Source organism: Solanum lycopersicum, chromosome 4 (assembly GCF_036512215.1).
Source record: "Solanum lycopersicum chromosome 4, SLM_r2.1".
Taxonomy (NCBI): Eukaryota; Viridiplantae; Streptophyta; class Magnoliopsida; order Solanales; family Solanaceae; genus Solanum; species Solanum lycopersicum.
This window is the reverse complement of record NC_090803.1, coordinates 6051887-6079883: the sequence shown is the minus strand read 5'-3', so window position 1 is coordinate 6079883 and position 27997 is coordinate 6051887. Positions and strand designations below refer to the sequence as shown.

Below are 27997 nucleotides of genomic sequence, written 5' to 3'. Positions count from 1 at the left end.
CCTCAAAAATAAACTCTACAACACACAAATTCATAATAATCGAATTTTTAATACATGTTATTAAACATTGAGTAGGAAATCAGAAAAGGAAAATAAAACTACTCTATTTAAATTACAAACTGCGAGTGAGATAAGTTCTAGGAAACTTCAGCATATAAAATATTAACTTTTATATATTTATTATTTTATTTTATGAATTGTTAATATGTTGTGAATTATATATATGTGTGTGTTTTCAATCTTAACATATGTAGACTTGTCTTTCATTTTAAGAGTCAACCTTCTGCAAAATTGCTTCATTTACAATTCTTTAACAGAAGGAAAGAAGAAGAAGGATCCACCATTTCGAAGGTCAATCTCATTCTCGTTAGCAAGGTGAAAGTTTATTCTGGTAAGTTCTTTCAAACTATGATTTCAGAAGTTTGTTTGGTTTTTGAATTAGGGTTATGAGAAGGGGAAACGAAAGAGAGGATTATAAGGTAGGGAATCGAATTCTAACTTGAGTTATAAAGTCTCATTTGAAATCAAATTAATACATGATATGAAGTTGAAGTTTAATTTGAACGGGCAATTTAATTTTTTTAAATTTTGTTTGTCGTTGTTTACTTGTCCATATTTGGATTGACACACTTAAAAATTAATGTAATTAGTAAAAGGAAAAAAGTGCAAAAAATACCCTTAACTTATTAAAAATAACTTTAAAATAGCATAAATTCCTTAGATTGCCATCCATGTTTAAAAAATTTGTCCTATAACATACTCCCTCAGTTTAAAAAAGAATGACTTTTTTTTCTTTTTTAGTCTGTTTAAAAAAGAATGGTCTCTTTTTTTTTAACATTTTAAAATCAGCTTTCCATGTGACATGTTTAAGGCTACAAGAACAAATGACAATGTTGTACATTTAGCTTAACTTTAATTTAGGACCACAAAATACAGAAGTCTTCTTTATACTCTTAAACTCCGCACCAAATTAAGTAGGTCATTCTTTGTAAACCGAAGAGAGTAACTTTCTTTTATTTAAACAATATCACCACACTTTTACTATTTTTCTCAAAATATATTCATCTCTCCTAATGAGATGTGAGGTCACATTATTCTTTTCATTTTTTTAACAATACAATGAAATCTTGTTTATTGTCTATAAGCAATTTATTTTAGGTATTCAATTGAAGCTTTTATCCATGATTGAATTTATAAAAGGTAATCAAATTTTTAATTAAAATTTATTAATATTTATTATTTATTTGTTAAAACATGTTTAAATTTTAATTATAAAAAGTGTACCTTATCTATGCCATTAATTTTCGTTTGAAGAAGGACTAATCCATTATAGGTGAGTGAAACTTTTTATAGATGACATAAATAAGTATTTTCACAAAGCTCGATGATATATTTGAGTTTTTTTTAAAAAAAAAGAATAATTTAAATAGTAACACGATCGAATTATAATTGACTACGTGTGAAAAATGATTTTGTAAAAATCAAAAACTGTTTTAATTTGGGAAAATGTATAAGTATATTATATTGTTGTGAAAGTGAGATCCAAATTCCAATCCTCCATGTCACTAATTAATTACGATTTGATAATACTAAAATAATATAGAAGGATAAGACTTGCATATTATTTACATTAGATATTTATAATTAATTATATTAATTATGATAATTAATTAAACAAAATATCTAGTGAGTGAGATTCCTCTTTCTTTAACAATTTTTTTAAGAACATTTCAGCATGTTAGATATCAACTTTTATATATTTATTATTTTATTTTATGAATGGTAAATAACATGTAGTGAATTTGACTGGTCGGGCAAAAATTGATAATACTTAGGTGTAGAGTATATAGTATATTATATTGTTGTAAAAGTGAGATCCAATCCTCCCATGTGATTTATTAATCTACCATTTGATAGTAGTAAAATAATATAGTTGGTAATACTTACAATTAATAAATTTAAATGAAGTTGGGTATTATATTTAAAGATTTATTCACAATTCACAAGAAATTATTTGAAAATGTCTTTGTTCCATCTATAGGATAAAAATGTTGTTTTTATAATAGGAAATAGGGTCAAATATGCCCCTAAACTATTCGAAAAGGTCTAGATATATCCTCCGTTTAAAGTTTGGTTTCCTAATGCTCTCGCCGTCCAAAATTTTGGCTCAAATATGCCCTTGTGGACGTTAGTACGTATATTGGACATATCCAGCTCATTTTTTATTTCTTTAAATGTCACATGGATTTGTCATATCATTTTAACCTTATCACATGACATTTATATGAAAATAGGAAGGGTATATCTAGACCTTTTCAAATAGTTTAGGGGCATATTTGACCATTTTCACTTAATAATATAATAGGTTAAGGGCAATTTTGAAGCAATAGATGGAAGGAAGACATTTTTCTATGTTAAAAGAGAATTTTGGAAGTGAAATAGTTGTAATTTTCAAAACGACCTAGCGGATAGTTACAGAATTTCTAATACTTTTGATGATATTTAGGGTTAGATGGCGGCTACTTACGGTGCACTAACTTCTGTGTTGGGAACCATAGAGAAGGTTTTACGGTCCAACCATAGAGAATATGGTTGGACCGCAAAATTGAAATCACTGTATGAGTTGTTTGACAGTCTACTTGGCAAATGTGATGTCGGAGAAGCAATTATTAGCAAGGATTTGCTAAGAAGAATCAAAGATGTTGCAGTTTATGCAGAATATGAAGTTGAATCACTAATGAATCAACTTATTATTGTTGGGCTGAATGATGAATGTTGTGGTGCGAAGCTTGATTATGTTTGTCAACATGTTATACAGGTAACTCATTCTGTCAACAATATTAGTTGTCCAAAAAAATCTGTTTCTCCACGATTAGATGATTCAATCCATGAGAACTTTATGGAAGGTTACAATGAAGAAAGAAAAAATATGGTTGCAAGACTTACCTATGGATCAAAAAAACTACAAGTGGTTTCTGTTGTGGGGATGGCGGGCATAGGTAAGACAACTTTTGCCAAAACTACATTATTCGATATTAACAAGGAGGACTTTCCTATTCGTGGTTGGATTACTGTGTCTGAAAACTATGATTTAAGAGAGTTGCTCCTACGCCTCCTTCGTGATGTTATTGAAATGAAAGACAAAGATTTTGATGGAATGGATAATGGACAACTAGCTGCTCATCTAAAGCAAGTTTTGCAGGGAAAAAGGTATTTGATTGTTGTGGATGACATATGGAGCAATAGTGATTGGGATAACATTAGACATTGGTTTCCAGATTGTGGTGACAAAAGTCGAATTTTGTTGACTTCTCGAGACAAAAAGGTTGGTGCGTATGCTGCTAAAGATGGTTTGGTACTGATGCGTCCTCTGACGCAAGATGAAAGTCGAAATCTGTTTTACCATAGGGCATTTGGGAAAAATAACACTATTCGACGGTCAGATATTGGTAAATTCAAAAAGGTTGGAGAAAAAGTTATAACAAATTGCAAAGGATTGCCGCTAATGATAACTGCGGTTGCTGGTATACTCCGTAGCAAGAGTAAACTGTATGAGTGGATGGAAGTAGCTGAAAGTGTAAGCTCATTAGTAAATGATGATGCTTACAAACAATGCTTACAAGTTGTTGCTCTGAGCTACAATAATCTTCCTTCTCTTATGAAAGCTTGCTTTTTGCATTTCGGAGTTTTCCCAAAATCCCATGGCATTCCTGTGAAGAAGTTAACCAGATTATGGATTGCAGAAGGACTCGTATATCCAAATGGGGTTGAGGAATTCGAACAAGCAGCTGATCGTGTTTTACATGATCTTATTGGGAAAAGTGTAGTTATTGTTGACAAGCTAAGTTGGGATGGGAAAATTAAGACATGTAGGATTCATGATGTTTTTCATGATTTTTGCTCCAAGGAATCTGAAAGCGAGAATCTTTTGTGTGTTTGTAGTTCAGATTCCACCACTATTTCTCAAGTACACACCAAATTCCGTCAAGGTTGTAGGTGGATGTCAGTTCAATCAATGATTGATTTTAGTAACTACAGACGGTATACTCCTATTGAAATACCCTCTTTTTACATGCTATATGATGTTGTTATTTTTGACCCAAAAGTTTTTCATTTCAAACTACTAAGGGTATTGGATTTGGAGGTACATAACATCATAGGGCTCAATGAAGTTACTAGAGACCTTGTTTGTTTAAGGTATTTGGCTGTCGGGACTTCGTATTTAGATTTTGTGGATCTCCCAATTACCAATCTTTGGAATCTGCACGCTCTCATTTTAGGTAAATCTTTTGTTATGAATCCTCGTAAGCGTAAAGTCTTCACTTTTCCAGAAGATATTTGGCAAATGACACAATTAAGGCATCTTTATGCAAAAGGCATTCATCTATGTTCGCCTGGAGATAATAAGGTTCTCGGAAACTTGCAGAGTGTTTCTGGTTTGAGTCCTTGCTGTTGTACAAAGGAAATATTTGAAGGGATTAAGAAAGTGAAAAAATTGGTCATTCGTGGAACGAGGGAGGAATTTCCTACAGATGTTAAATGGATAGATAATCTTAAATATTTGCAACATCTCGAGTCAGTAAGTATTGAAAATATCGATTTTATATTTCAGAAGAATACAACCAGTTTTTTTAGTCTTACAAGTCCAGATTCTTTTCCACAAAAACTCAAGGAGTTGAAACTTAGATGTACATATCTACCGTGGGAATGCATATCCATTATCAGCAAGTTGCCCGAACTTGAGGTACTCAAACTGAAGAGTAAATCCTTAATTGGCAACGAGTGGAAAGCAACAGACCAGGTTGGGTTCCCCAAGTTGAGGTTCTTGCTCCTTGATAATCTCCCCCTTACAGAATGGGAAAACACCACGGGCTCTCATGATCATTTCCCCAGCCTTGAGCGCTTAATAATCACAAATTTTAAATTCTTAGAAGAGATTCCTCAAGGATTTGCTGATAGCAAGAAACTGGAGCTGATTGAGTTACACTATTGTAACCCTTCCTTGGTGGATTTTGCTAAGAATGTGCAGGTTGAACACGAGGAGGTTTTGGGGAGGAACAAACTTAAAGTTACTGCCTTCAATACAGGTAAATATATCTATCTGTCAGAATTCAGTAGTTAGGTTTTATACTTGTATGATGTTATATATATAGCCTGAATGCTCTATACTGTTTTCCTATGACTTGTCATTTTTTGCCTTTTCATTACTATGGCTTGTTCAGATACAACTTCTCTACTTCCACAAGGTCTACATATACTCTCTACTGAGTTTCGTCATTTCACTTTTACAAGGTCTAAAATGGCAGAGAGGAATCTTTGCTTCAAGAAATAACAGGATTCCCGGGCTAGTACCAAGCAGCAGCTGATCTATCACATAAGGAGTTCTCTTCCCTCCTTGTACTGCATTTGGTATTATTTGTTTTGATTTTTTTTTACAAAACTTGTTGTTTGGATATGGTTGTTACCTATTGGATCATATTGTGATGTTTGCTTAGCTAAAATATTTGTTTTTTGATTTTTACTTGTACAACTAATTGTTGTTACATATTGTATCGTATTATCGAATTCTATTTAAATGTAATATTTATTTTGATTTTTACTTATACAACTTGTTGTTACCTATTGTGGCGTTAGTCTATATATAATATTTATTTTTTTAATTTTTACTTGTACAACTTGTTGTTCGGATATGGCTGTTATATACATATTCTATCTAATTGTGGTGCTAGTCTAAATTAGTGGTGACAAATGGGCAGGTTGGGTCAAATTTGGGCCGGTTGAAAATAAAATGAATGCATATTTGATATGGGTAAAAACGGATTGACTAAAATACTAGTTTACCCATATTACTACTCTATTTAAAATTCAACGTGGAGAAAATATTTTAGTCTTTTTTGTAGATGAAATATGTTTAAAAGTATTCATTAATTTTATTGTATTACAAAAATAAATATAAAATTTAATTTTTTTTCGGGGTTGGGGAGGGAGGAAGGCGGAGAGGTCAAGTGTAGGGTGAAAAAATAAATATTTGAAGTTAAAATATTTTATAAAAATAAACTTAATATTTTGGGAGGCTGGTTGGGGGGAGGGTGTCCAAGGTCGGGTGAAAAATATATATTTGAAGTTAAAAATATTTTTTTAAAACAAACTTAATATTTTGGAGGGGGGGCGGATAGTAGGGGGAGGACAATGGTAGGGATGAAAAAAATAAAATTTTGGAGTTGAAAACATTTTCTAAAAACAAACTTAAAATTATTCTTTTGGGAGGTGAGGGGGCTGATAACGGGGGTGGAGGGGGAGGGGGATCGAGGGATGGAATATTAATAGGGACCATATATATAAATTTGAAAAATTGCTTCTAAAACTTGGCAACAGACTGTTTTTTGAAAATTCAAAGAAAACTTGCAATACTCATATATGATTCGTAGATTATTCATAAAATATCCATATTCTAATTAGTAAAATATGGGTATAAGCCAAAATATTGCACATTTAAAATCACTCTTTCAACCCATATTTGATGAGCTATTTAGACAAATCAGCTAAATGTGGGCTTAAATTATCAGAACTAGTCTTAATATAATAATTTTTATCTTAAAAAAATCACTTGTACAACTTGTTGAATGGATATGGTACTTACCTATTCCTATTATAACTTATTGTGGTGTTAGGTTAATGGTTAATATCTTTCATACTCACTTAACCATCAATTTTTTTCAGAAAAATTTACTCAAATTTGATTTCAACTCAAAAGTCACTAAATTCAGTGGTGGAGCTAAAAATTTCGACAAAGGTGTTCAACCTTTTAAAAGTTTGATAAATTTTTTTAGCAGAGTATGTACACAAAACATTATTTTTACCGATGAATAGATGCACAAAAATTTCTGTGTTTTTTTGTTTAAAAAGAGATTTTTTAATAGGTTCACAAAAAAATTGTGTGTTTTTTTGTTTAAAAAAGATTTGTATTTTTTTAAAAAAGCTAGCGGAGATTAAGTCGCACCGGGAGCTAATGCTTGATGGACCTCCATGAGATAAATGACTACACCAACCACTTGACTATGTGTTCATCTGACCACCCTTAATAGGTTTTAGCTCCGCCCCTGATGAAAGTTAAAAAGAGAGAAAGGTAAAGAGTAAAGTTACAAAGAGTTTTTGGGAAAAGAAGAAGACAACAAACTAAAAGGAAATGACAACTATAAATCTATTTTTTAAAAATAAATAAGAAAAGTAAAAAATAGACCTTTTATTTTCTTAACTTAAAAATAGTAGTTTTTGTACTTTTTCTCAAGAGAAAAACGGAATAAATACAAAAAAAAAAAGTGAAATGTTTAAGCCTGGAATCAAACCAGGGCTAAGTTTTGCCTTTTCTAAGAGAAAAAAATGGAATTATGAAAAAATTTCAAAAAATCACCACTGTGAGGCTCAAACCCGAGACGCTATGATATTTTTGTACACCCTTAACCACTAGGCTGACAATTTTTATTGTATCAAGGTTATTCAACTGTTAATATATATATCTAAAAAAAAATTGATATTTAGTATATATATTCGGAAAAAAATTTCCGATGAAGGTTGGTCATCTGACCAACCTTGCCAAGTCATAGCTCCGCTGCTGACTCAATCACGAGTTCTTTGCATAGAAAGTCAATCAACTTATTTATAATTATTTTTAGGATAATGCACAAGTACCCCTCAACCTATACCCAAAATCTCAGAGACACACTTATACTATACTAAGGTCCTATTATCCTCCTGAACTTATTTTATTAATAATTATCTACCCCATTTCGACCTACATGGCACTATATTGTGGGCCCAACGTTGGTTGATTTTTTTATCAAGCTAGTGCCACGTAAGTCGAAAAGGGATAGAAAATTACTTATAAAATAAGTTTAGGAGGGTAATAGAACCTTAATATAGTATAAGTGTGTCTCTAAAATTTTGGGCATAAATGAAGGAAGTATTTGTGCATTTTCCCATTATTTTTCATTAAAATTTATTGATATGGAATTCTTGTTTCTAACAAAAATTGTAAGAGCAAACTATTTATCTATTTATTGACCCGCTCTACTAAAATTAAAATATTGACCCTTTTATTTTTTCTTTAGTTCTCCTTAATTATGCTCTGTTCTATCCCAATTTTCTCCTCCTCCTTCTTCTCTTTTTATAAATTTCTCAATTTAAAATCTCTGATAAGTAGGAAATTATAATGACTTTTACTCCTCTACTTGTACCAAATTGGGCCCCATCAAACTCGGATCTGAAACCGCCAAAATATTATGCTAAAATGTCGAAATGGAAAAAGTATTGTATATGACAAACTTCAATATACATTTAAATAAACTAGTTATAGTTTAATTTTTTTATGTTATATGGCTATAATTATACAATAAATAGCAAAGTTAATTACATATCAATAATCAACTTTTTTTATATATTGAATATTAATAAATAATAGGGATAATACACAAGTACCTCCTAAATATATGTCCAAAATCTCAAAGACACACTTATAGTATACTAAGGTTTTATTAACCCTCTGAACTTATTTTATTAATAATTTTCTACCCCTTTTCGACTTACGTGACACTATCTTGTTATTGGTTGACTTTTTCTTTCAAACTAGTGTCACGTAGGCCTAAAAGGGTAGAAAATTACTTATAAAATAAGTTCAGGCGGGGTAATAGCACCTTAGTATAGTATAAGTGTGTCTCTAGGATTTCGGGCATAGGTTGAGGGGGTACTAGCGCATTTTCCCTAAACAATAAATAGGAAAGTTATTATAACATTCAAATTAGTTATGTCCTCATCAATACCTTCTTTCATCAATATCTCTATATTACATATTTTTTGTATTTTTTCCCCAATTCCTTCCAATTGAAGATCCTTTTATATGATTCTAGGAGCGATTTTCGTGGTTTCAGATCATTATAAGGTATCTTTAACAGATTCTATCCTCGTTTTTATGAAAATATTTATATACATCTATTTTCATATACTTTTATGTGGTTTTAATTGAAATTGCTTTTTCATGAAAATTATATTGTTTTTATACTTTTCTTTCCATGGCAAAATTGCATATCTCCTTGCGAAGAGTGTCATCTTTGTTGCTGGAGCCATTTTTTTGTCACGGCGCTTCGATGAGAGATCCCCGAAAGTCTATGAGATGGAGCATGGGAAATATCCGCAGTTCAGCGGAGCCGTTAGGTTATCTTGTTAGCGGAGAGTGTAGAGAGAGAATTTTATTTTTTGTCATATATGTATATTTAATGATACTTATATACATAGATAATTGTATTTATATACATCTTTTTTCAAATATGTATATTAATACAAATAGTAATTTGTGAATACAAGTATATCTAGATATATAAGTAATTATCCAATTTGATTATGCAATAAAAATATAGTCGGATACATCAATACAATATTTTTATATACAAATAACTAAGTTAACATCAAATCTCAAGTATTATGGGAAAAACTTCACGAAAAAGATAGACACATTTTGCCTTTGACTATTTGTTGAATCCCTACTTTTTGTACCTTACTTCCTTGAGCAATATAGCATAGATTTATTCTAATTATCAATGATGAGAAAAAGGGATGGTTGAGTGAAAAGTTAATCAATGATAGCTGCAAATTGTATAAAAGCCTTCTTGGAAAGAATGTGATGTTAAAAAAAAAAGTTACCTTGATGATGACCCTGGTCCTTCCAAGGACATTCTGCACCTTAACACATGAAAAATACGTAAGTTGGGGTGGCTATTACGAAGGAAACTTAAAACAAAAAAAGAAACTTGAGATGATGAGAATGACTTGTGAAATAATTGTTAAAGAGAGAGCTAAAAATAAAGATACAAAAATAATGGTTGATGAAGTACAAAGTTGCAAAGTGCTTAAGAAAGTGTAAGTCACTATTATATAATTTTTCGACCCATCCCCAGCCTACATTACAACCCGTTAAAGTCCTATTTGATGCTATTCAAGCATGCTTAAATTAGTGGAGATGTACATGATGGGCAAATCATTGGTTCTTTATGCATACATATGAATTTTATTTGTGAGTATGAGAATTGTCCTTTGATGTTAAATCCTTAATTTATATTGAATCTTTTGATTTCAGTGCGTGAACTATTTCTTCTTGTGAGGGCACTTTTTTCACGATGGATAGCTGATTTTTTTTTAGATTTCTTTGATGAGAATAGGTGAGCAAGTTTAAATGTGATAATTTAAAGTCTTTCCTTAAGGTTAGGAGGTTAGATGTTTGTTGTTTATTTGAATGTCTTGCATAAAGATTGAGAATTGTACTTTATGTTTTGAAATTGGTATATGACCTATTGATGACATTCCTAGTATGATTTATTTGAGATGAACTTTAATGTTTTCCCGAGGACGAGCAAAAGTTTAAGTGTGGGGTGGTGATATGAGGTCAAAAATATATATTTTAATTATTATTTGCCTCATATTTATTATTTATATTCGTCTTTTTTAGCATATATTTTTATGAATTGTGCTAAATAGTGTATTTTATTTGTAAGAATAAATTGAGATAAAATTGAAGAAGTTTGAGGCTAAAACAAATTAAAGATGAAAGATTGAAGAAGGATATCAAGCAGGGAGCTTAATAGAATAAATTTAATATAATAATGCATAAGGAAAATATTGACAGAATTCCAATTGATTTGAATTGCAAGTTGTAACCACGTGGCAGATTTTGAAGGAGCAAATAGTTGAGGCGGCGAACCGTGAAATTCTTTTACGCTTGGTTTTTGTTTTCTAATTTATTTTGGACTCCATTAGTTCATTTAGGATTTTTTACATCTATAAATAGTTCATGCAAATAATTATGAGAAAAAAATAATCTAGAGGAGGTATTTTGAAAGAGAAAATCGTCAAAAAATTTTAGGGTTCTTTTCTTTTTGTTGTTTTCTTAGAGATTAGTAGCTAAAACCCTTGTTCTGGGCTGTAGCTACAGATTGATTGTTGATTATTAATGGTGTTTTGAATTAATTTTTGGTTGTCAATTCAAATTACTTTTATATTCTTGTTTTATTATTTCTTGAATGGCCATCTAGGAATAAATTTAGTGTCTAATTTCGAATTGACCATAGGAGAGGTTTGATAGACCAGAGAATATAGAGAGCTTGGTCAGCCCATTAATTTGAGGCAGTTAGTGTTCAGGAGTGACGCCCAAAAGACGAACACCTTGCTTGGTTACAAAATAGGATGAAATATAAATGCTCGTCAGTTAATCTATTTATCCCCGCTCAACGATGTAGTTAGATAGCTAACTGGGGTAGGTGAAGAGAGGTTGTTAACCCAAATCATATTATCAACCCCATAAATCAGTAATTTGACAACTAAGATTAGTTCTAAGCCGATAATATGATACATGAAATCAAATATATGTTGCAGCCCTAGGATTTTCCAATAACTATATGTAAAGTTATGATTTTATTCCTACATTCTTTTCTTTTTGCGTTCTTAAATAAATAATTAGACTGGTATAATTTGGTAAAATAGTTAATTGACAAGTCATTGAGGATCGACAATCTAATTATTTTAAGAGTCACTATATTACTTGCGAGACCACGCAAATTGGGAGCAACAAGGTCCGAGGGTAGGGGTGAAAAAATTAAAATTTGAAGTTGCTTTTTTTTTTAAAAAAAATATTAATTTATTTTTTTGGAAGTGGGGCTGGTAGGCGCTAGTCGGGTGGGGGGAAGGAGTCGAGGGTTAGGGCGAAAAAAATAAAATTTTGAAGTTGAAAATATTTTTTAAAAAATAAAAATTCAAATTTTTTTAGGGGTGGGGAGGTGGGTTGGGGGCTGGTAGGGGGTGGGTTGAAGGAGGTTGGAAAAGAGTTTTGAAAAATATTTTCCTTAACTTTTGAAAGGGAGACATTTTCCTTAAATTTGAGGAAAATGAGTTGATTTGAAAACATTTTCCAAAACATTTAACCGAACCAAATATGAATAAAGTTTTGTTAAATTGCTATTCGATTTCCTAATTGTATAAATCCAAAATTTGTATAATTCGATCAATAATTATATAAATTTAAAATTTGTATAATTCGGCATCTAATTGTATAAATTCAAAATTTAATGTTTACCTTAGTTATTTGTATACGATTGATGAAGAATTCATAATAAATTACCTTGTTTGTATATTGGAAAGCGAAATATACAAACGGAAATCTGAAAAGTTCTTCAAAATATAAACACAAAATTTGTAATATACTTACCATATTTGTATATTCACAACTATAATTTTCATTCGTATATACTTATCCTATTTGTATATCGCAAAAAAAAATACACAAACAGACACGCGAAATATACAAACCACAATTATAACTATGAAGTGCAATAACCAAAACTATAACTATTGAGACTTATTTTATCTATTATCTTTTCTATTTTGAAAATTTTCTTAAAATCAATCAAGGGCATGTGAGTTGGAGAAGACTTTTAACAACTCGTTATTTTTTAAAAAAATTTATTTTGCTGAAAGCAACTCATTATTTATCTCTATCTAGTTATTCACATTCAAAATCACTTGCCACAACTTATTTCTATCGATTTTTTTAATATTAAATCAATATATGGATGTATTATACTTTATCAACATAATTTCTTATTAATTATTATTCATTTATTAGATATCTCATTTAACTGATTATCATAATTAATATAATTTGCTATAAGTATTGTGTGTGAAATGTGAATAAATATTTAAATATAATGCTAACAAACTTCATTAAAATTTATAATGTCAACTATACTTGGGTATTAGTATACCAACTACATTATTTTAGTACTATCAAATTGCTAGATCAATTAATAACATGGGAGGATGGAATCTCACTTTCACAATGATATAATATAATGTACTCTTTATATAAATATAGTCTCAATTTTGACTCGACTCAGTCACTAAAAAAAAATTGCAAAACACAATTATATTTTATGAGGCATGATTTATTCATATGAATTTATGTTGATTGATGCTAAATTCTTTTAACTTTGATTGGAAAAGAAAAAAGGAAAAAAATGCAAGATACAAGTCATTCTATGTTTGTTGGTCAAATAATTAACGAGGAAATAAATATATTTTTGACTAGTTTTTTTGTCAGAAAATGAAAAAAAAAAGAATAATCGAAATAAAAGATAAATATTGATGTTTTTTGATAAAAATATGTCACCACATTTTATCATCCAAATTTAGTATTATACTTCGTGTAGACATGTAAACATTTATTGAGCTTGGTCCATATAAATTTGAATTAAATTTTAAATTATTTTGATAGGATAATAAGTTTTGACGTTACGAATTAAATTAGTGACTAATCTAATGCCAACTTGAAGGATTGATTAATTAAGGGCTACGAATTAAATTAGTGACTAATCTAATGCCAACTTGAAGGATTAATTAATTAAGGACTACCAATTAAATTAGTGACTAATCTAATGCCAACTTGAAGGATTAATTAATTAAGGGCATGTGAGCTGGAGAAGACTTTTAAGAACTCATATTTTATCTCTATTTGGTTGTTCAAATTCAAAATCACCTTATCATGTTATAATAAATAAATAATTTTGTGGCAATTATTTAACGATAGTAATATAATTGTGCTTATATTATATTTAGCAATAATAATATAACATCGTTATTTATATTTTAGTATAAACAATTGTACATTAGATGAGAGGATGAGAGAAGTATAAAAATACTCCTAAACTCAGCATGAATTATTAGTTTCATTTTCGAACTATTGACAATCTTAAAACACTCATTTTATCGCTTCGTCCGTATTGTTTGTCATGTTGCGTTTTTTGAAAGTCAATTTGCCTAATTTTCAAAGTTAAATTAGATCAAATTAATTCGATATTTTAAACAAAAAAAAGTTAGATATTCTAAAATTATATGAAAACTACTATAAATTGCAATTTTTTGCATATTAATATATTGAAAAAATACATCTTAAAATGTTAGTCAAAATTTATTGAGTTTGACTCTAGAAATAGAAATTATGACAAGCGATATCGGACAAAGGGAGTACTTGATTAATTGTACTTTGATACACTCTTGATCTTTCAACATAAATAAATACACCTCTAAATTTTTCGTCAAATTTACGAGTATTTTCAACACTTCTCTCGACTATATATTAAAAGTTTATGCTCTTACAAGAGTTTGAGACCACTTGCTATGTCATGTAGTACATTAATGATGTATCTAAATTTAATTAATCGAGCAGATGAATCTTTTTAAAACTGTCAATAGATCAGGACGTAACTAATTAATAACTTATGATAAATTTTTAAATGTTTTCTACACTTCTCTCGTTAATGTATAACACATGGGAGGGTTAGATTTAACTTTCATAATTTAATTTCATATTAATTTTGACACCCAGTTTTAGCTGGTATATTGATTATTTTTTATTGCAAATACATATTAAGATATTATTTACATCTAAGCATGATGCAATTTGACTATGTAAGCGATGATGTGATTGATAGGAAAAAATGGAATCGGAAACTAATGTTTGTTGTGTGTATTTATTTTTCCAAAAATAAATTATTTTTCTTACTTATTTTCTTAAATTATTGGCAAGTAAATAAAAAGCTATGGTTTCAAATGCAACCTTTTAATAACAGTAAACATTAGTATAAGATTCTTCGGCTACAATTTCACTAAATTATAATCCGCATCTATACATATTTTGATCTACTACACATTTATATTTGTTATATTTTTTCGTGTATTTTAGGGGAAAAAAATTATCAGAATACATATTGATAGGAGAAAATCGAAAAAGAGAGAAGAGATAGAATGAATACATACATGTTGTATTCATTGCAGTTCAAATACAATAGATACATAATAAAAATATAGTTTAATATAAATTTATTTTTTCGAATATATTGAATATAAAATACAAAATCTCTCACCTATATTTAATTGGATACAATTGATACATATTATATAATACATTTGAAAAAGAGGATGAATGCATATTATATTCGTATAAATATAATAAAATACAAATATAATTTTACAAATAAAATTGATATAAAACTCAAAACTCTCACTTATATTTGATTGAATACAAGTATGACATATTTGAATGTATTTCTTCTTATAGGCAGGGGCGAGAGAGAGGGCGAGAGAGAGCCAATAGAGAGGGGGAGAGAGTTTGCTATAAAAACAACATGTAATGATTTAATATAAAAAAGGGTTAATGCACAAGTATCCGCTCAATTTATGCCAAAATTTCAGAGACACACTTATACTTTACTAAGGTCCTATTACCCCCTGAACTTATTTTATTAATAATTTTCTACACCTTTTTGGCCTACGTGGCACTAGCTTGTGGATCCAACGCTGGTTGACTTTTTTTTTCAAGTTAGTGCCACGTAGGCCGAAAAGGTGTAGAAAATTACTTATAAAATAAGTTCAGGAGATAATAGAACCTTAGTATCATATAAGTGTGTCTCTGAGATTTCGGGCATAGATTGAGGGGGTACTTGTGCATTTTCCCTATAAAAAATAAATTTTAAAAATATAATTGTATTCCATAAATATGCAAGTATTTTTTTCTTCTTGTGGAATTTTTCTTTATATAAAAACAATTTTATTCTTGTGAAAAATTCTAATTTATTACTGAAACTTCAAATTTACAGAGTTCGTAAAATCTTCCTAAATTATCTTAATTACGGTATAGCTTTAAACTCAATATTTCTATAACAATTAACAAATATATATAGCATGATGATATAAAATTTTCGCAATATAACATAGATTGAAAGTTATTGATTTTTCTTAAGAATAAAAAATGATTTGATTAAAATAATAAAAGTCAACTTAAAAATATATATAACCATATTTCCAAATCTAAACATGTAATCAAATTCATATGTATATATACCATACAACTATGATGAAGTGAATATCCCACCACTAACTATCAACTTATATTACTGTCTGTTTTTATATGCATTGTTTTCGTCTCTTCTTGAATCGAAGTAGATTTATTGAAAACAATATTTTTATCTGTCAACGTGGAGGTAAGATTTACATAGATATGATTTTATTTAAAACTAAAAATTATTATTATTCTCCTAATAATTCGAAACTGTAGTGGTCATTTGTTCATAATTCAATGTAAAAAAATTTTTAAAAAAATATTGTATTTGGTCGTGAATACACATTAAGTTTGTTTTTTTACTATTTAAGAGTAGTTTGGTGTGAAAATACCTTTTTCATTATTTTTTCAAATTTGTGAATTCGACTCATTTTTGTGATTAAATACTCTCGTTTTACTTGTACTAATCAATGGATAGAGTGTTTACACACAAAATAGTATTTTGGTTGACAGATGGAGGCTATAATCGTTGCAGCGGTGAGTCCGGCGGCGACAAAAGCGGTAAGCTTTCTGGTGGACAGTCTATCGCAGCTACTATCGGAAAATGTGGAACTGATTAGAGGTGCAGATAGAGATTTCCAGCGATTACTGGATGAAATTGAACCCATAAATGAGTTACTAGCAGGAGATTATGCCCAATTGAAAAGCAACAACAACGATTTGGATAAATTGTTCCAGAATATTCAACGAACGGTATATAAAGCTGAAGATGCGATCGATAAATTCCTAATTCAGGCGAAAATTGATGAAGCTAATTTTTTCAATAAGATCGGTCCGTTCGTCAAGTGGAACAACAATCGGAAGATTGCACCGGAATTCGGAAAAATTCTCGAACAAGTGACTGAAATTCGCAAACAGACTCAACAGGTTTTGGAGAAAACCGGTATACAGAGTTCTGCTTTCCAGCCTGGAGAAACTACCCAGCCACAGGTATCTCCTTCCTCCGTCTCTCAATTCACGTGAAAACAATTAAAAATTAAATTTGCCAAAAATATAAAATATGCGTACCACATTTGAAATTGATAAATTAAATTATGACATTTAAATCCAAAAATTAATTTTAAAAATGATATTCTAAAAAATAACTATTTCAATCTATTTACTAACTATTTTTTTTTTATATAAAAATTCTTTGAAAAAACCTACTCATCAATAAAATGATGATATATGACATTGAATTCAATTTTTTTAAAAGTTCTATTTAATGAATCTGAAAACTTAATTTCTTTTTTATTTAACCCCCATCCGAGATCCATGTCCTGCCTCTTTCATCTCCTTCATTTAATTTTATTCCTTTAACCGGCATATAAGCAGTGCATATTGTTGCCTACCAAAACTAAATATTTCAGATTGATACCATCAAATCTCTTACTCATCGTCTTTATCTTCTTTTCATTACTAATTATTTATTGAATATAATAACAAATTTTTATTCGAAAAAATTAATTCAGATTTTTCTTAACGAAATTAATGAAATTCACCAAAATATTTTAGACATAGATCTACATAAAAAAAAAAAAAAAAAAGCAAGAGAAAAACAGTACGAGTGTGAGAGAAGGAGAGAAAAAGTTAATTTAGGTGTATAAGCAAAAGAAAAAAGGGAAAAAAATATTTTAATAGCTTTACGCGCTTAAAAAGAGTGAATCACGTTTTTATCATGTCAATATTTTGTGTTCAATAGGAATGACTTTTGAATAATTGAGGTGTTCAACAGACATAACCTATAGTTGAAGTGCTTAAGTGAAATATACGAACAACTTTAGGAGACCGCATATAACTTAAGCCTATATATATTGTACATACCTTCACTTTGTATATGATTTTCTCTTTTCTTTCTCTTGCAATAGTATTATCTATGTATGAAAAGAGAAGATGATATATATATTGAAAAGTTTAATAAAATTGAATGGGGCACTGAAAAGTTTAATAAAGTTGAATAGGGCATGTACGAGATTGAATTTTAATTTTTAATCATTCCAGAGAAATGTTATTGTGAGTCACGTTTTAATTGTAAAACGTGCTTCAAAGTAACAAAATATAAAACGTTACAAACAATAACATTTTATATTTGTTTAGTCTTTTTAAATAAAATATTACCTAAAACGTTACCGAGAACTATGTTTATACTAGTTTTGTAAAATTTCAAAAAGGCATAATACATAAATATGTCCTTTAACTTGGCTTCAAATCACATTTATGCCCTTCAACTTTGGATGTGCACAAATAGACACTTAAAACTTGTATAAAGTTGAACAAATAGACACACATGTCCTACATGTCATTTTTCGTCCTACGTGTATTGTGTCATGTAGCACTCATGTGTTTATTTATTTAAAAGTTGGATAGTCAAAATGTCTGTTTGTGCATTATGAAAGTTGGAGGTCAAAGTTAAAATTTGAAGCCAAGTTTAGGATCCAATATATGTATTTCGCCTTTCAAAAATATGTATTATTTTGATAAATTAATTTTTATAATGGCTTATTTTGGTCAAAACTTTCAAGTTATAGTGTACTAGTCTTTAATATAATCTTGTGATATCGTAGGAGTTGATTTGATGTAATTATACTATAAGTGGTTTAAAAGTAATGATATGAATTTATCTTTATTTATATATGAACATGATAATTATTAACTACTTTTTTGCTATTTTAAACATTTTTTTGTCTCCCAAATGTATAATAATTTGATAATTGGAATGAAAAGGGTCCTGCTGAGGAGGATGTCGAAGTGGTTGGTTTTAATAAGCCTGCAGAAGATGTGAAAGAACGACTATGTGAAGGATCAAAGGATCTTGATGTTATACCTATTGTGGGTATGCCAGGACTTGGAAAGACCACTCTGTCAAGAAAAGTTTACAATGATTCTTCCCTTGATTTTTATTTTTACCACAAAATATGGATTTATGTTGGAACGTCAAAGAAACCGAAGGATATTCTTGTTGAGATTGTAAAAGAAGTCGCGCAAAGCAATAGTAAGGAACTAATTAAAGACAAGGATGAGGACCAATTAGCTCATATCATACGTGATTTTCTTGTTGAAAGAGGTAAACATCTCATTGTCTTGGATGATGTGTGGGACACACAAGTTGTAGATTTTGTCAAGAAAGCTTTCCCAAACAAAAAATCCCGGCCCCGAGGGGATAGAATTATGTTGACAACTCGCCAACAACGTGTGGCTGAAGCTGTCAGCGCTCGTCCTCACTATCTGGAGAACTTGTCAAAAGAGGATAGTATAAAGTTGTTGGAACAGAGAGTTTTTGCCAATAAAAGGACATGTCCTATTGAGTTACAAGGATATCGTGATGGAATTGTAGATAAATGTTGTGGTGTACCGCTTGCCATAGTGGTGATTTCAGGAGCTTTGAGAGGTTGTATGGACGAAAGTGAATGGAGAGTAGTCGAGGAAAATGTGGGGAAGCACCTTATAAACAAGGACGACCATAAAAGCTGCTTGAAATTTGTTGAAACGAGTTACAATCATTTGCCGCAAGAGAAAAAAGCAGCCTTCTTGTATTTTGGAGTATTTCCTCAAGGTTTTGATATTCCTGCTTGGAACCTTATTCGCTTATGGGTTGCTGAGGGGCTAATAAAGTCCGGTCATAAAGACAGTGAAATCGAGAAGGTTGCAGAGACTTACTTGAGCGACTTTGCTAGTAGGAATTTAGTGATGGTGATGCAAAAGAGATCTAACGGTCAAATCAAAACATGTCGTCTCCATGACATGTTGCATGAGTTCTGCATTATTGAGGCTGCAAGGATAAGTCTCTTTCAACAAGTATATCTCCAACCTGGTGTTCGAGTTTTTCCTTCTATAGAAGATCCAAATACTTCTCGTCGATTATGTATTCAATCCTCTATTCCATATAATTTTATACCTAAAGATAGAATTGTACAGCATGTTAGGTCTCTCTTATGTTTTTCCTCGGACCAAAAGCAAATTGACTTGTCTAATCTAGATGTCCAACTCATCCCCAGTGCCTTTCCACTAATCAGGGTGTTGGACATTCAATCCCTCATATTTGAATTCTCCAAGATGTTTTATGGTCTATTTCACTTGAGGTATATTGCCATCAAAGGCGACTTCACTATCATTCCTTCACTCTTCCGTAATTTTTGGTATTTACAAACCCTTATACTTCGTAATGATGATACAAATACTTCAAGCTCCACCCTTGAGATAAAAGAGGACATATGGAAACTGTTACAATTGAGACATTTGCACTCCGACCTTCCTGTGAAATTGCCTCCCCCTCCTACCACAACAAGCAATAGTCGTACTTCTTGTCTACAAACTCTTTCTAAGGTTACACCAGATAGTTGCAAAAAAACTGTGTTTGCAAAGGCTTGTCATCTCAGAAAATTGGGTATTGAAGGGAAATTGGCACTTCTTCTTGGAAAAGAACGTGGATTCGACAGTTTCCAAGAGCTAAGGTGCATCGAAAAACTGAAATTGTTGAACAATGATTTTAGTGAAGAGCTTCACCTTCCTCCACACTTTTTCAGCTTACAAAAAACACTGAACAAGTTAACTTTGTCAAGTACAAGGTTCAAGTGGAGTGAGGCAGATATGTTGGGGCAGTTGGAATGCCTTAAGGTACTGAAATTGAAAGAGAATGCATTCACAGGGAAGAAGTGGAAGCCCAAGAAAGGAAGTTTTAGCAAGCTCCAAGTCCTGCACATTGTCTGGGCAGGAGAGTGGGAAACTTGGGATGCATCAAATCGTCCGTTCCAAAGTCTTACGCACCTTGCTCTTATTTCCTGTTATGATCTCAAGGCTGTGCCACACGAGCTGGCTGATTTACCTTATCTGCAAGAGATGAAGCTGACGCGCACATTCCAGGCAGTTAGTTCTGCCATAGAAATCAAAAACAAGATACTACAAAGGCAAGATCCCGAAAGCAGCATCAAATTCAATCTCATTACATTTCCCCCTACCCCGTCCACAAATTAAGGTTAGTCAAATTCGTTCATTTTGTCTTGAAAAAATGATTTTATATCTTCATCATACATTTGTGTTTGTTCACAAGTTACTTTTGGGTCACGATTTCACATTTCTTAGCATAGAAACCTCTCTCCAACACTTCATCTATCATATTTTCCTTGTAGGATTGAATTATGTCATGGCGTTCCCTCGCGGATCATCTTTCTGCAGTCCATTCCAACGAAACAAACCTGTTGTCTTTCAAGTATTGTGATTCTTCAAAATAAGTTTAATTAAGATTATGCGTTTCTAATTTCTTGTAAAACTTTTCCAGTATTCAAGTGTTGTTACTGATAAGATTATTTGTGCCATCGAAAGCATTTCCAGCTTTCAAATTTTGTTGCTTTTGCGCCACCCAAACTCAAGATGCTATTTTAATCGGACTCTTCACTCGGACCTGCGTGACAAATACATAGTATTATACTAAGTATTATAAAATTTTACTGATTTTTAAACATATATATATATACTAATGCACATATACATTTGCTCTGCATCAACACAAACTAACCTAATATATCATGATTTTCGATGGTGGTGTTCAAGATTTAGTATATAAAATTTTAAAAAATTAAATTAAATTTATTTATATAGCATAATTTTTTTATGATTTAATAAAAAACTTACCTGCTTAATTGCTATAGTTGACACAGGAAAATATTAGAAACAATGATACATAATTTATCAATTTGGATGATAACATTCTGCTCCCTTTTTTGATGATCATGGCAAAATAATGATATAACAATAGTTAATTTCTAGTTTTAAAAAATTAAAATTCATATGTGTAAATTGTAACTAGAATGTATATATTTATACATACTGAAAAATTGTACTAGTTATTAGGACTCTTTTAGGATAAGAACTTATATGTAACCACTAAAATATATAAATTTATACATACTAAAGAGTCCTCCTATGTAATATTTAGTTTATGTATTTAATATATATATATTTTTAATAGAAGTGTTAGTATTAAATTACTTACTATTCAAATTAACAATAGTTTAAATATATTCGTTAATCAATTATATATTACTTTATTACTCTTATATTAGAAAAGACTTGTTTCAACATGCCTGTTTCACTGCTCTCAGGATATTTTTGTCTTTGTCATTCTCTATTGTGACTACGTGTCTTCTTCCCATGCTATCAATTCGTCTTTTCAGTTCCCTACGTGTCTATACATTATGTTGTTTGTAATCTTCATTCATGCTCCACCTTCTGTGCAAAAATTCAGTTCTTTCTCTTCAGCATTCTCCATGTAAGTTTTTTCATATTTCAATTGAGTTTTTTTTGTGCCATTTTCCTTTTCATTAAAGTTGAAGTTCCAAATTGATCTGGGTGTGTGTGAATGTTTGTTTATTTTTTTCATTTGGGTTTGTTATTGATGTTGAATTATCCTTGTATTTGGAAGTACCAATAATTTCAATAGTTGTGTTTCCAATTTTGGTTGAGTAATTATGCTTTTCATGTTCTACTTTGGATTGTCAAAAAATTGTTCAGATTCAAATTTTTGTTGTATCCTATCACATGCAGTAATTAATTTGATCTTTTTCTCGTCGAAATTAACTTTGTGGGTTTCTTTATCGGAATTCTTTTGAATTTCCTCTATTCATGTATGAGTTTCTCATCGGAATCAATTTTCAGGGCTCTTGTGGATTTAGCTTGGAATTTAAGGATTTCCATTTACTTATACTCGGATTGACCTACTGGTCTATCAGTAGATCTAAGATAAGTCTTATAACCTTTAGAATTTAAATTATCGCTAATGTTTGAGTAAATAGTAATGTTGTATTTATGCGAATACTGAACAGAAAGATGGCATCAAACTAAATTCCATTGAAACCCAAGCTTCTGTACATACACATGAACAATTCTCCCACGTAAAAGATCTTGTAACCCCACACAAGCCTGGGAGGAAAGCTCAAAACATCTTGATGGCTTAATGCTTATGTTGGATTATAATTTTTTTACTTATACTTGCTATTTACTTTGTGATAATTGGAAAAAAATTGGTTCTTGGCAATTTAGTGTTTGATGGGATTAAAGCTCAAAACTTTATTGTTCTCACTTGTGGAAAAAAAAAAGATATGAAAATCTCCCTTTACTTTGGGGCTTGTGTGTGTAGTGTTATATTGCTATCTCTTGCTGCTATATTGGTGATTGGTAATGCTTTTTAAAGTAGCTTATTTGCATTCTTTTCTCTTTTCTTTGTAATTGTAGTTTTCTGAATCGTTTTCTTCTCCTCTTATCTAAAAACACTTTACTGTCAATATTTTGAGATAACAGGGTAATTTCCAAAACATTTGTCTATGCTTTAATATCCTAATATCCATTTATTTTTCTTTTATGTGGGATTGGATTGTTGTTACTTCCTATCTAACTGAAGCAATAGAAGGAGATATGATGCAACACAAAAGAAACCCAATTTTCCTAGAGCATAGCACTAGCCTTACATCTTGTACACCAAAACGACTAAAGGTCCATGTCCCCATTTTCTCCAAGGTTTCTCCTACTTCCTTTTTGCTGCAATGTTGTTATTCTTAGTGCAGACTAAATATGGTTATATTTTTCATGAACTTCTTATCTTATGTCATTTGTAGCTTGTGATTTTTTCCTGGATACTTTCAAAATATAGGCTAGCGATGATGTATATAATGAGGAACATCAGATTTTTTGCTAGAATTATACATTGTTCTGGTGTGTTATACATTTTCATTGAGTTAAGGATTTAATATTTTGCTTAACTTAAGTATATAAGCGAAGAGTAAACTGATCGAAGAAACTCTAAAGACGCTAAAGTAGGAGTAGTTCCTTTCAGTTTTCCTACTTGAAGTGTCTGGATTATAGGAGGAAATTGGACACATTTGTCCGGATGCTCCGAGTCATAAATTTATTTATTTACAAATATTTATATGTTAATCAAGGAAATCTATCAAAAAATTTAAATCGGTGTATCTTCTCCCCCACCACTGCAATGTGATGCAATCCATATCATTTGAGTTCTTGATAGGATGAGAGGTTTGGTGAACAAATAGTAGCTCTCCAGCAGTTGGTGTTACACCATATGACAAGGTATATTCTGCAGAAATTGTGCTATGAATTACAACTATTATTTCAAAGGTGTAGCAAAGTTTTTTTAAAAAAAAATTTAGGACATGGTCTTTGAGGTACCAAATGGTGGAATATCATTGAGATATTTTTCTTGCATTTGATGAAATTATGTCTGCCAACAGAAGCTAAATCAAATACTAGATTGTAAGCTTCCAAAGAATTAAACGACTTCACGTTAGGAACTTACTTGTCGTTTGCTTAAATACATTATCTGTTATTCATGTTGCGTATGTTCGTGAGAATAGCTGCAATTAGTTCAATTTTAATTTTTCAACAGTCTTTATTTCTCTAAGTACAGATAAACACGATAAAATGTTACCATTTCTAGACAGTTAGTCTGATGATTCACTTTATTCAAGACACGTGCATTTCACTCGACTACACACGACGTTTCTTGTGCTTATTGACTTCTTTGTTCTCAATTGTTAGTTTTCTGCTATGCTTTGTCTGTTAACATTCACTTTATTGAGTCTCTTTTAGCTCTTCTACATTGCTGAATTGTTACACTTATTTTCACTTGCAGTGTTAAGTTTAGGGTTATACCAGAATTTGAGCTATGGGTATGTCCATTGATGTTTGCTTATTATTCTGTTTTTTATTGTACATTAGATTCCTTTATGGTTTTGTAGAATTGTGATGTCCTGTTCTTTTTTAAGGTGAACTAACTTAGTCTTATGTTTCGAGTTTTGTAAAGCTTAGTTATCCCATACATATGAGTTCCATTTGTTTGGTTATATAGCGGGTTATTATTTTTTATAAATTTGTTTGGTTTGATACACTTGTAAAATTATTTTAGCTTTAACTAATAGAAATTTGTTGTGTTCTATTTCCCAAATTAATCATGCGGATTTCCGTTGATTATTGATACATATGCATGATTCTATGGACAGACTTCACCATATTTGTTGCTCTAAAAGAAAGGGTAAATATATCAAACTTAATAATCTTTTAACTGGTTGAATTGAGTATTTAAGATGTGATTTAGTCTTACTGTTATTCTTGCTTTAATTATGCTTACATTGATTTGATTTGTTGGTGTCTTTATTGTAAGTCTTAAATTATTAAATAAAAAAAGCGAGTCTAATTTTAGTGCTAAACCGATGTGTTAATAGTGGTGTAAATTGATCCCTCCTTCCCTTAATTTTTTGTCTTGACTGATTCGTACTTGTCATATATATAGTAACCCATGATTAAGTAAATATTGTCATTGGTGCATAATTTTGGCCCTCTTTAAACTAATATGTCATCTGATCGTTGTGTTTTAATTTGGTGCTACTCTATTTTGGTAAAATAATAATAATAATAATAATAAATTACCCTTTTCTTTATTATTCGGTTCCTTTTCAATAAGGAAAATCTTATTTATTTATTATTAATTGATTCCCTTTAATTCATTTCCTTATTCATTCATCTCTTCGTGACTATAAAAAGGAATAACATTCAAAATTCATTCATCTCTTCGTGACTATAAAAAGGAATAACATTCAAATTTTGGCTCACTCTTGAATGATATATATATATATATATATATATATATATATTAAGTAGAGATTAGCCCGTGCAAGCACGGGCCCAACATAATGGAGATTTAGTTAGAATTGTTTTGTTGAGAACAATTTATCTAAAATAATTAAATTTTGAAATAAATTATCCTAAAATAAATTATTATATATTTCATCACTACGACAAAAAAATCTGCAATAGCTAAATAATCATATATTTTGTCAATACTTTATTTGTTCTACAACCAACGTTTTCTCCTTTTGCTATCTGTGTAGTATATACCAATATTTTGCAATATGGTTGGCAACTCTTTTTTGTCTAACTCAACTACTACAATTGTTGAAGGCATACAATTTTGTTGTTGATAGTGTGGACTTTGTTGCCTACTTCTTGGAAATCAACCGGTACTTAGATTTTACAATCAATCACAAATTCTTAAATAATCCAGTACTATACTTCTCATTTACTCCTCCGCATAACGACATACTAAATTCATTTTTCCTTTTATTTCACAGAGACTTTCTATCTGGCGCTGAGTAACACTATTGAAATGCAACATTATGTAAATACACTACAGCATTATGTAAATATTGTAGAATGACTCTATGTATACACTTTTCTTACATTCGACTCACACAATTTAGAACATTGTGCCCGTGCTTGCACGGGCAACTGTTGCCTAGTATCTAATAGAAGTGTTAGTATTAAATTACATACTATTCATATGACCAATATTTTAAATATATTTGTTAATCAAATTGATACATATGAGAAAAATTTTAATATTAATATTTTTTTTATAGTTTTTGAATATCTGAATTTTCATGTTAAAATATTGAATTAATCTCATCTAATTTAATAATATAGATTAGTCAAATTATCTTTAAAAATTCATTTTAAAATATTAAATTAATCTCATTTAATTTAATAATTTAGATTAGTTAAATTAACTCTAAAAAGAGTAATATGACAATTATTTTAAAATGGGATTGTTATTTTTATTGTATATGTCAATTAATTAATACATAAAGTATATGATCCAGTTTCTTAATAATATTAGTAATTGTAAAGTAATATAATTGGTACTTACATACATGCTTAACTACCTCTTGTAATTAGACTAGCTTTGGAAACGTGGCATTACATGTTTATTCTAAAATATTTTATTTATATTTGTATTGCAAATGACTTATTTTATCCTTTTAAATCTATTGATATTTACTCGAACAATTCATCATTTTTAGAAATTACATATGTCTTCCTAATATAAAGAATACATTTTTTACTTATAAAATTGATTACATAAAGTAAAATAAACTAATTATTATATAAATATAATATTTAAATAAGAATACGAAAATATTACATGTTAGACTAATGTATACAAAGCAACAAAAAACTATAAATTTGAAATAACAATAACAACAAAATCATAAAAAGTTGTAAGCAAGAAACATAAACATCAAACAAAACAAATAAGACGAGACAACATAAGAGAGCATAGAGATTTTCTCTCTTTTTTCCCCCTAATATATTTGAGATCGTGAATGATCGGGATGAGAGGCGGAAGTAAAAATCATCATGAATATAATTAGTGGAAATTACATATAATTACAAAACGGAGAGTCAGCAGTAATAAAATATATATAATATACTTAAAATTAATACATATATATATATATACATACATTAAGAGAGAGAGATAGGTGTTAGTATAATTATTTTTTCTTTTTGTGAAAGGGCAAAAATAACTACTCATATTTCCAATTGGAAGATGAACAAAACCAAAAGTCCATAACTTACTCAAAAATGAAATTAATACAAAGAATAAATATTCAAAGAGATTTTATGGGGATTGATTTTTACTATTTCTGTTTAATTATTAAATATTTTATATCATTTAAATTTAATATAGAGATAAAATAATAATCTAATTAAATAATTTATAACATCTAAATTTGATGTAAAAATAAAATTGTAATCTAACTTTTACCTATAATAATTGTTCTTTACGATGTCATAAAACTATTTCATTCACATCTCCGTAACCAAAATTATAAACAAATTAATATACTCTCACCAATAAAGTCCCCCGAAAAATACAATGCAAGAGATAGTCCAACAATTGAATTTGCCTTGTTATAATAGGGTGCTTGCTACCTTTTTCATTTCAACAATAGGAGATACAACTTTAATTAAAGTTTTAATTTTATTTTTTTATTTGATATTTAATATTTATATTAAAATCTAATAAATTTAAATTCACATCAATTAAAATTTAAAGAAATAGTGCCTTCTATTTTAAAAGATCATATTCAAAATTCAAACTTAAAACCTTTAATTTACTGCACTAGAATACTTGAATTAGAGTTGATTGTGCTTTACTTTCTTCTAACTGATAAATAGTCGTTGAATTTGGCTTTTACTAATCTAGTATCAAATAAAGAGATACCATGATGCAAA

At 29.9% G+C, this 27997-nt stretch overlaps 2 protein-coding genes and 1 long non-coding RNA gene across 4 annotated transcripts; all 3 read left to right on the top strand.

Annotated features, from left to right (window-relative positions):
- The first annotated feature begins 100 nt into the window (after positions 1–100).
- On the top strand, positions 101–5608 carry LOC101253178 (putative late blight resistance protein homolog R1A-3). The gene is made up of 3 exons (XM_010320912.4): positions 101–391; positions 2507–5087; positions 5293–5608. The coding sequence occupies exons 2-3, from the start codon at positions 2513–2515 to the stop codon at positions 5364–5366; spliced, it is 2649 nt and encodes an 882-aa protein (XP_010319214.1). The 5' UTR covers positions 101–391; positions 2507–2512; the 3' UTR covers positions 5367–5608.
- A 10190-nt stretch (positions 5609–15798) lies between these two features.
- Positions 15799–21211, top strand: LOC101253474 (putative late blight resistance protein homolog R1B-17). Of its 2 annotated transcripts, none has more exons than XM_019213322.3 (4): positions 15799–16076; positions 16388–16864; positions 18638–20885; positions 21040–21211. In XM_019213322.3, the coding sequence occupies exons 2-3, from the start codon at positions 16388–16390 to the stop codon at positions 20882–20884; spliced, it is 2724 nt and encodes a 907-aa protein (XP_019068867.1). In that variant the 5' UTR covers positions 15799–16076; the 3' UTR covers position 20885; positions 21040–21211. The 2 variants fall into 2 exon arrangements, with proteins under 2 accessions (XP_019068867.1, XP_019068866.1); XM_019213321.3 differs by having other exon boundaries at positions 15912–16076; positions 16373–16864.
- A 1353-nt stretch (positions 21212–22564) lies between these two features.
- Positions 22565–26345, top strand: LOC138348255 (uncharacterized). The gene is made up of 3 exons (XR_011220563.1): positions 22565–23422; positions 25880–25938; positions 26050–26345. It is a non-coding gene; the product is annotated as an uncharacterized lncRNA (long non-coding RNA).
- Positions 26346–27997: the final 1652 nt, after the last annotated feature.

Bases quoted from the DNA above. Each gene is read 5' to 3' on its own strand.
- LOC101253178 (XM_010320912.4), top strand. From the start codon at position 2,513: ATGGCGGCTACTTACGGTGCACTAACTTCTGTGTTGGGAACCATAGAG. The intron at 5,088-5,292 runs GTAAATATATCT...CACTTTTACAAG, and splicing joins AGTTACTGCCTTCAATACAG to GTCTAAAATGGCAGAGAGGA.
- LOC101253474 (XM_019213322.3), top strand. From the start codon at position 16,388: ATGGAGGCTATAATCGTTGCAGCGGTGAGTCCGGCGGCGACAAAAGCG. The intron at 16,865-18,637 runs GTATCTCCTTCC...TGGAATGAAAAG, and splicing joins GAGAAACTACCCAGCCACAG to GGTCCTGCTGAGGAGGATGT.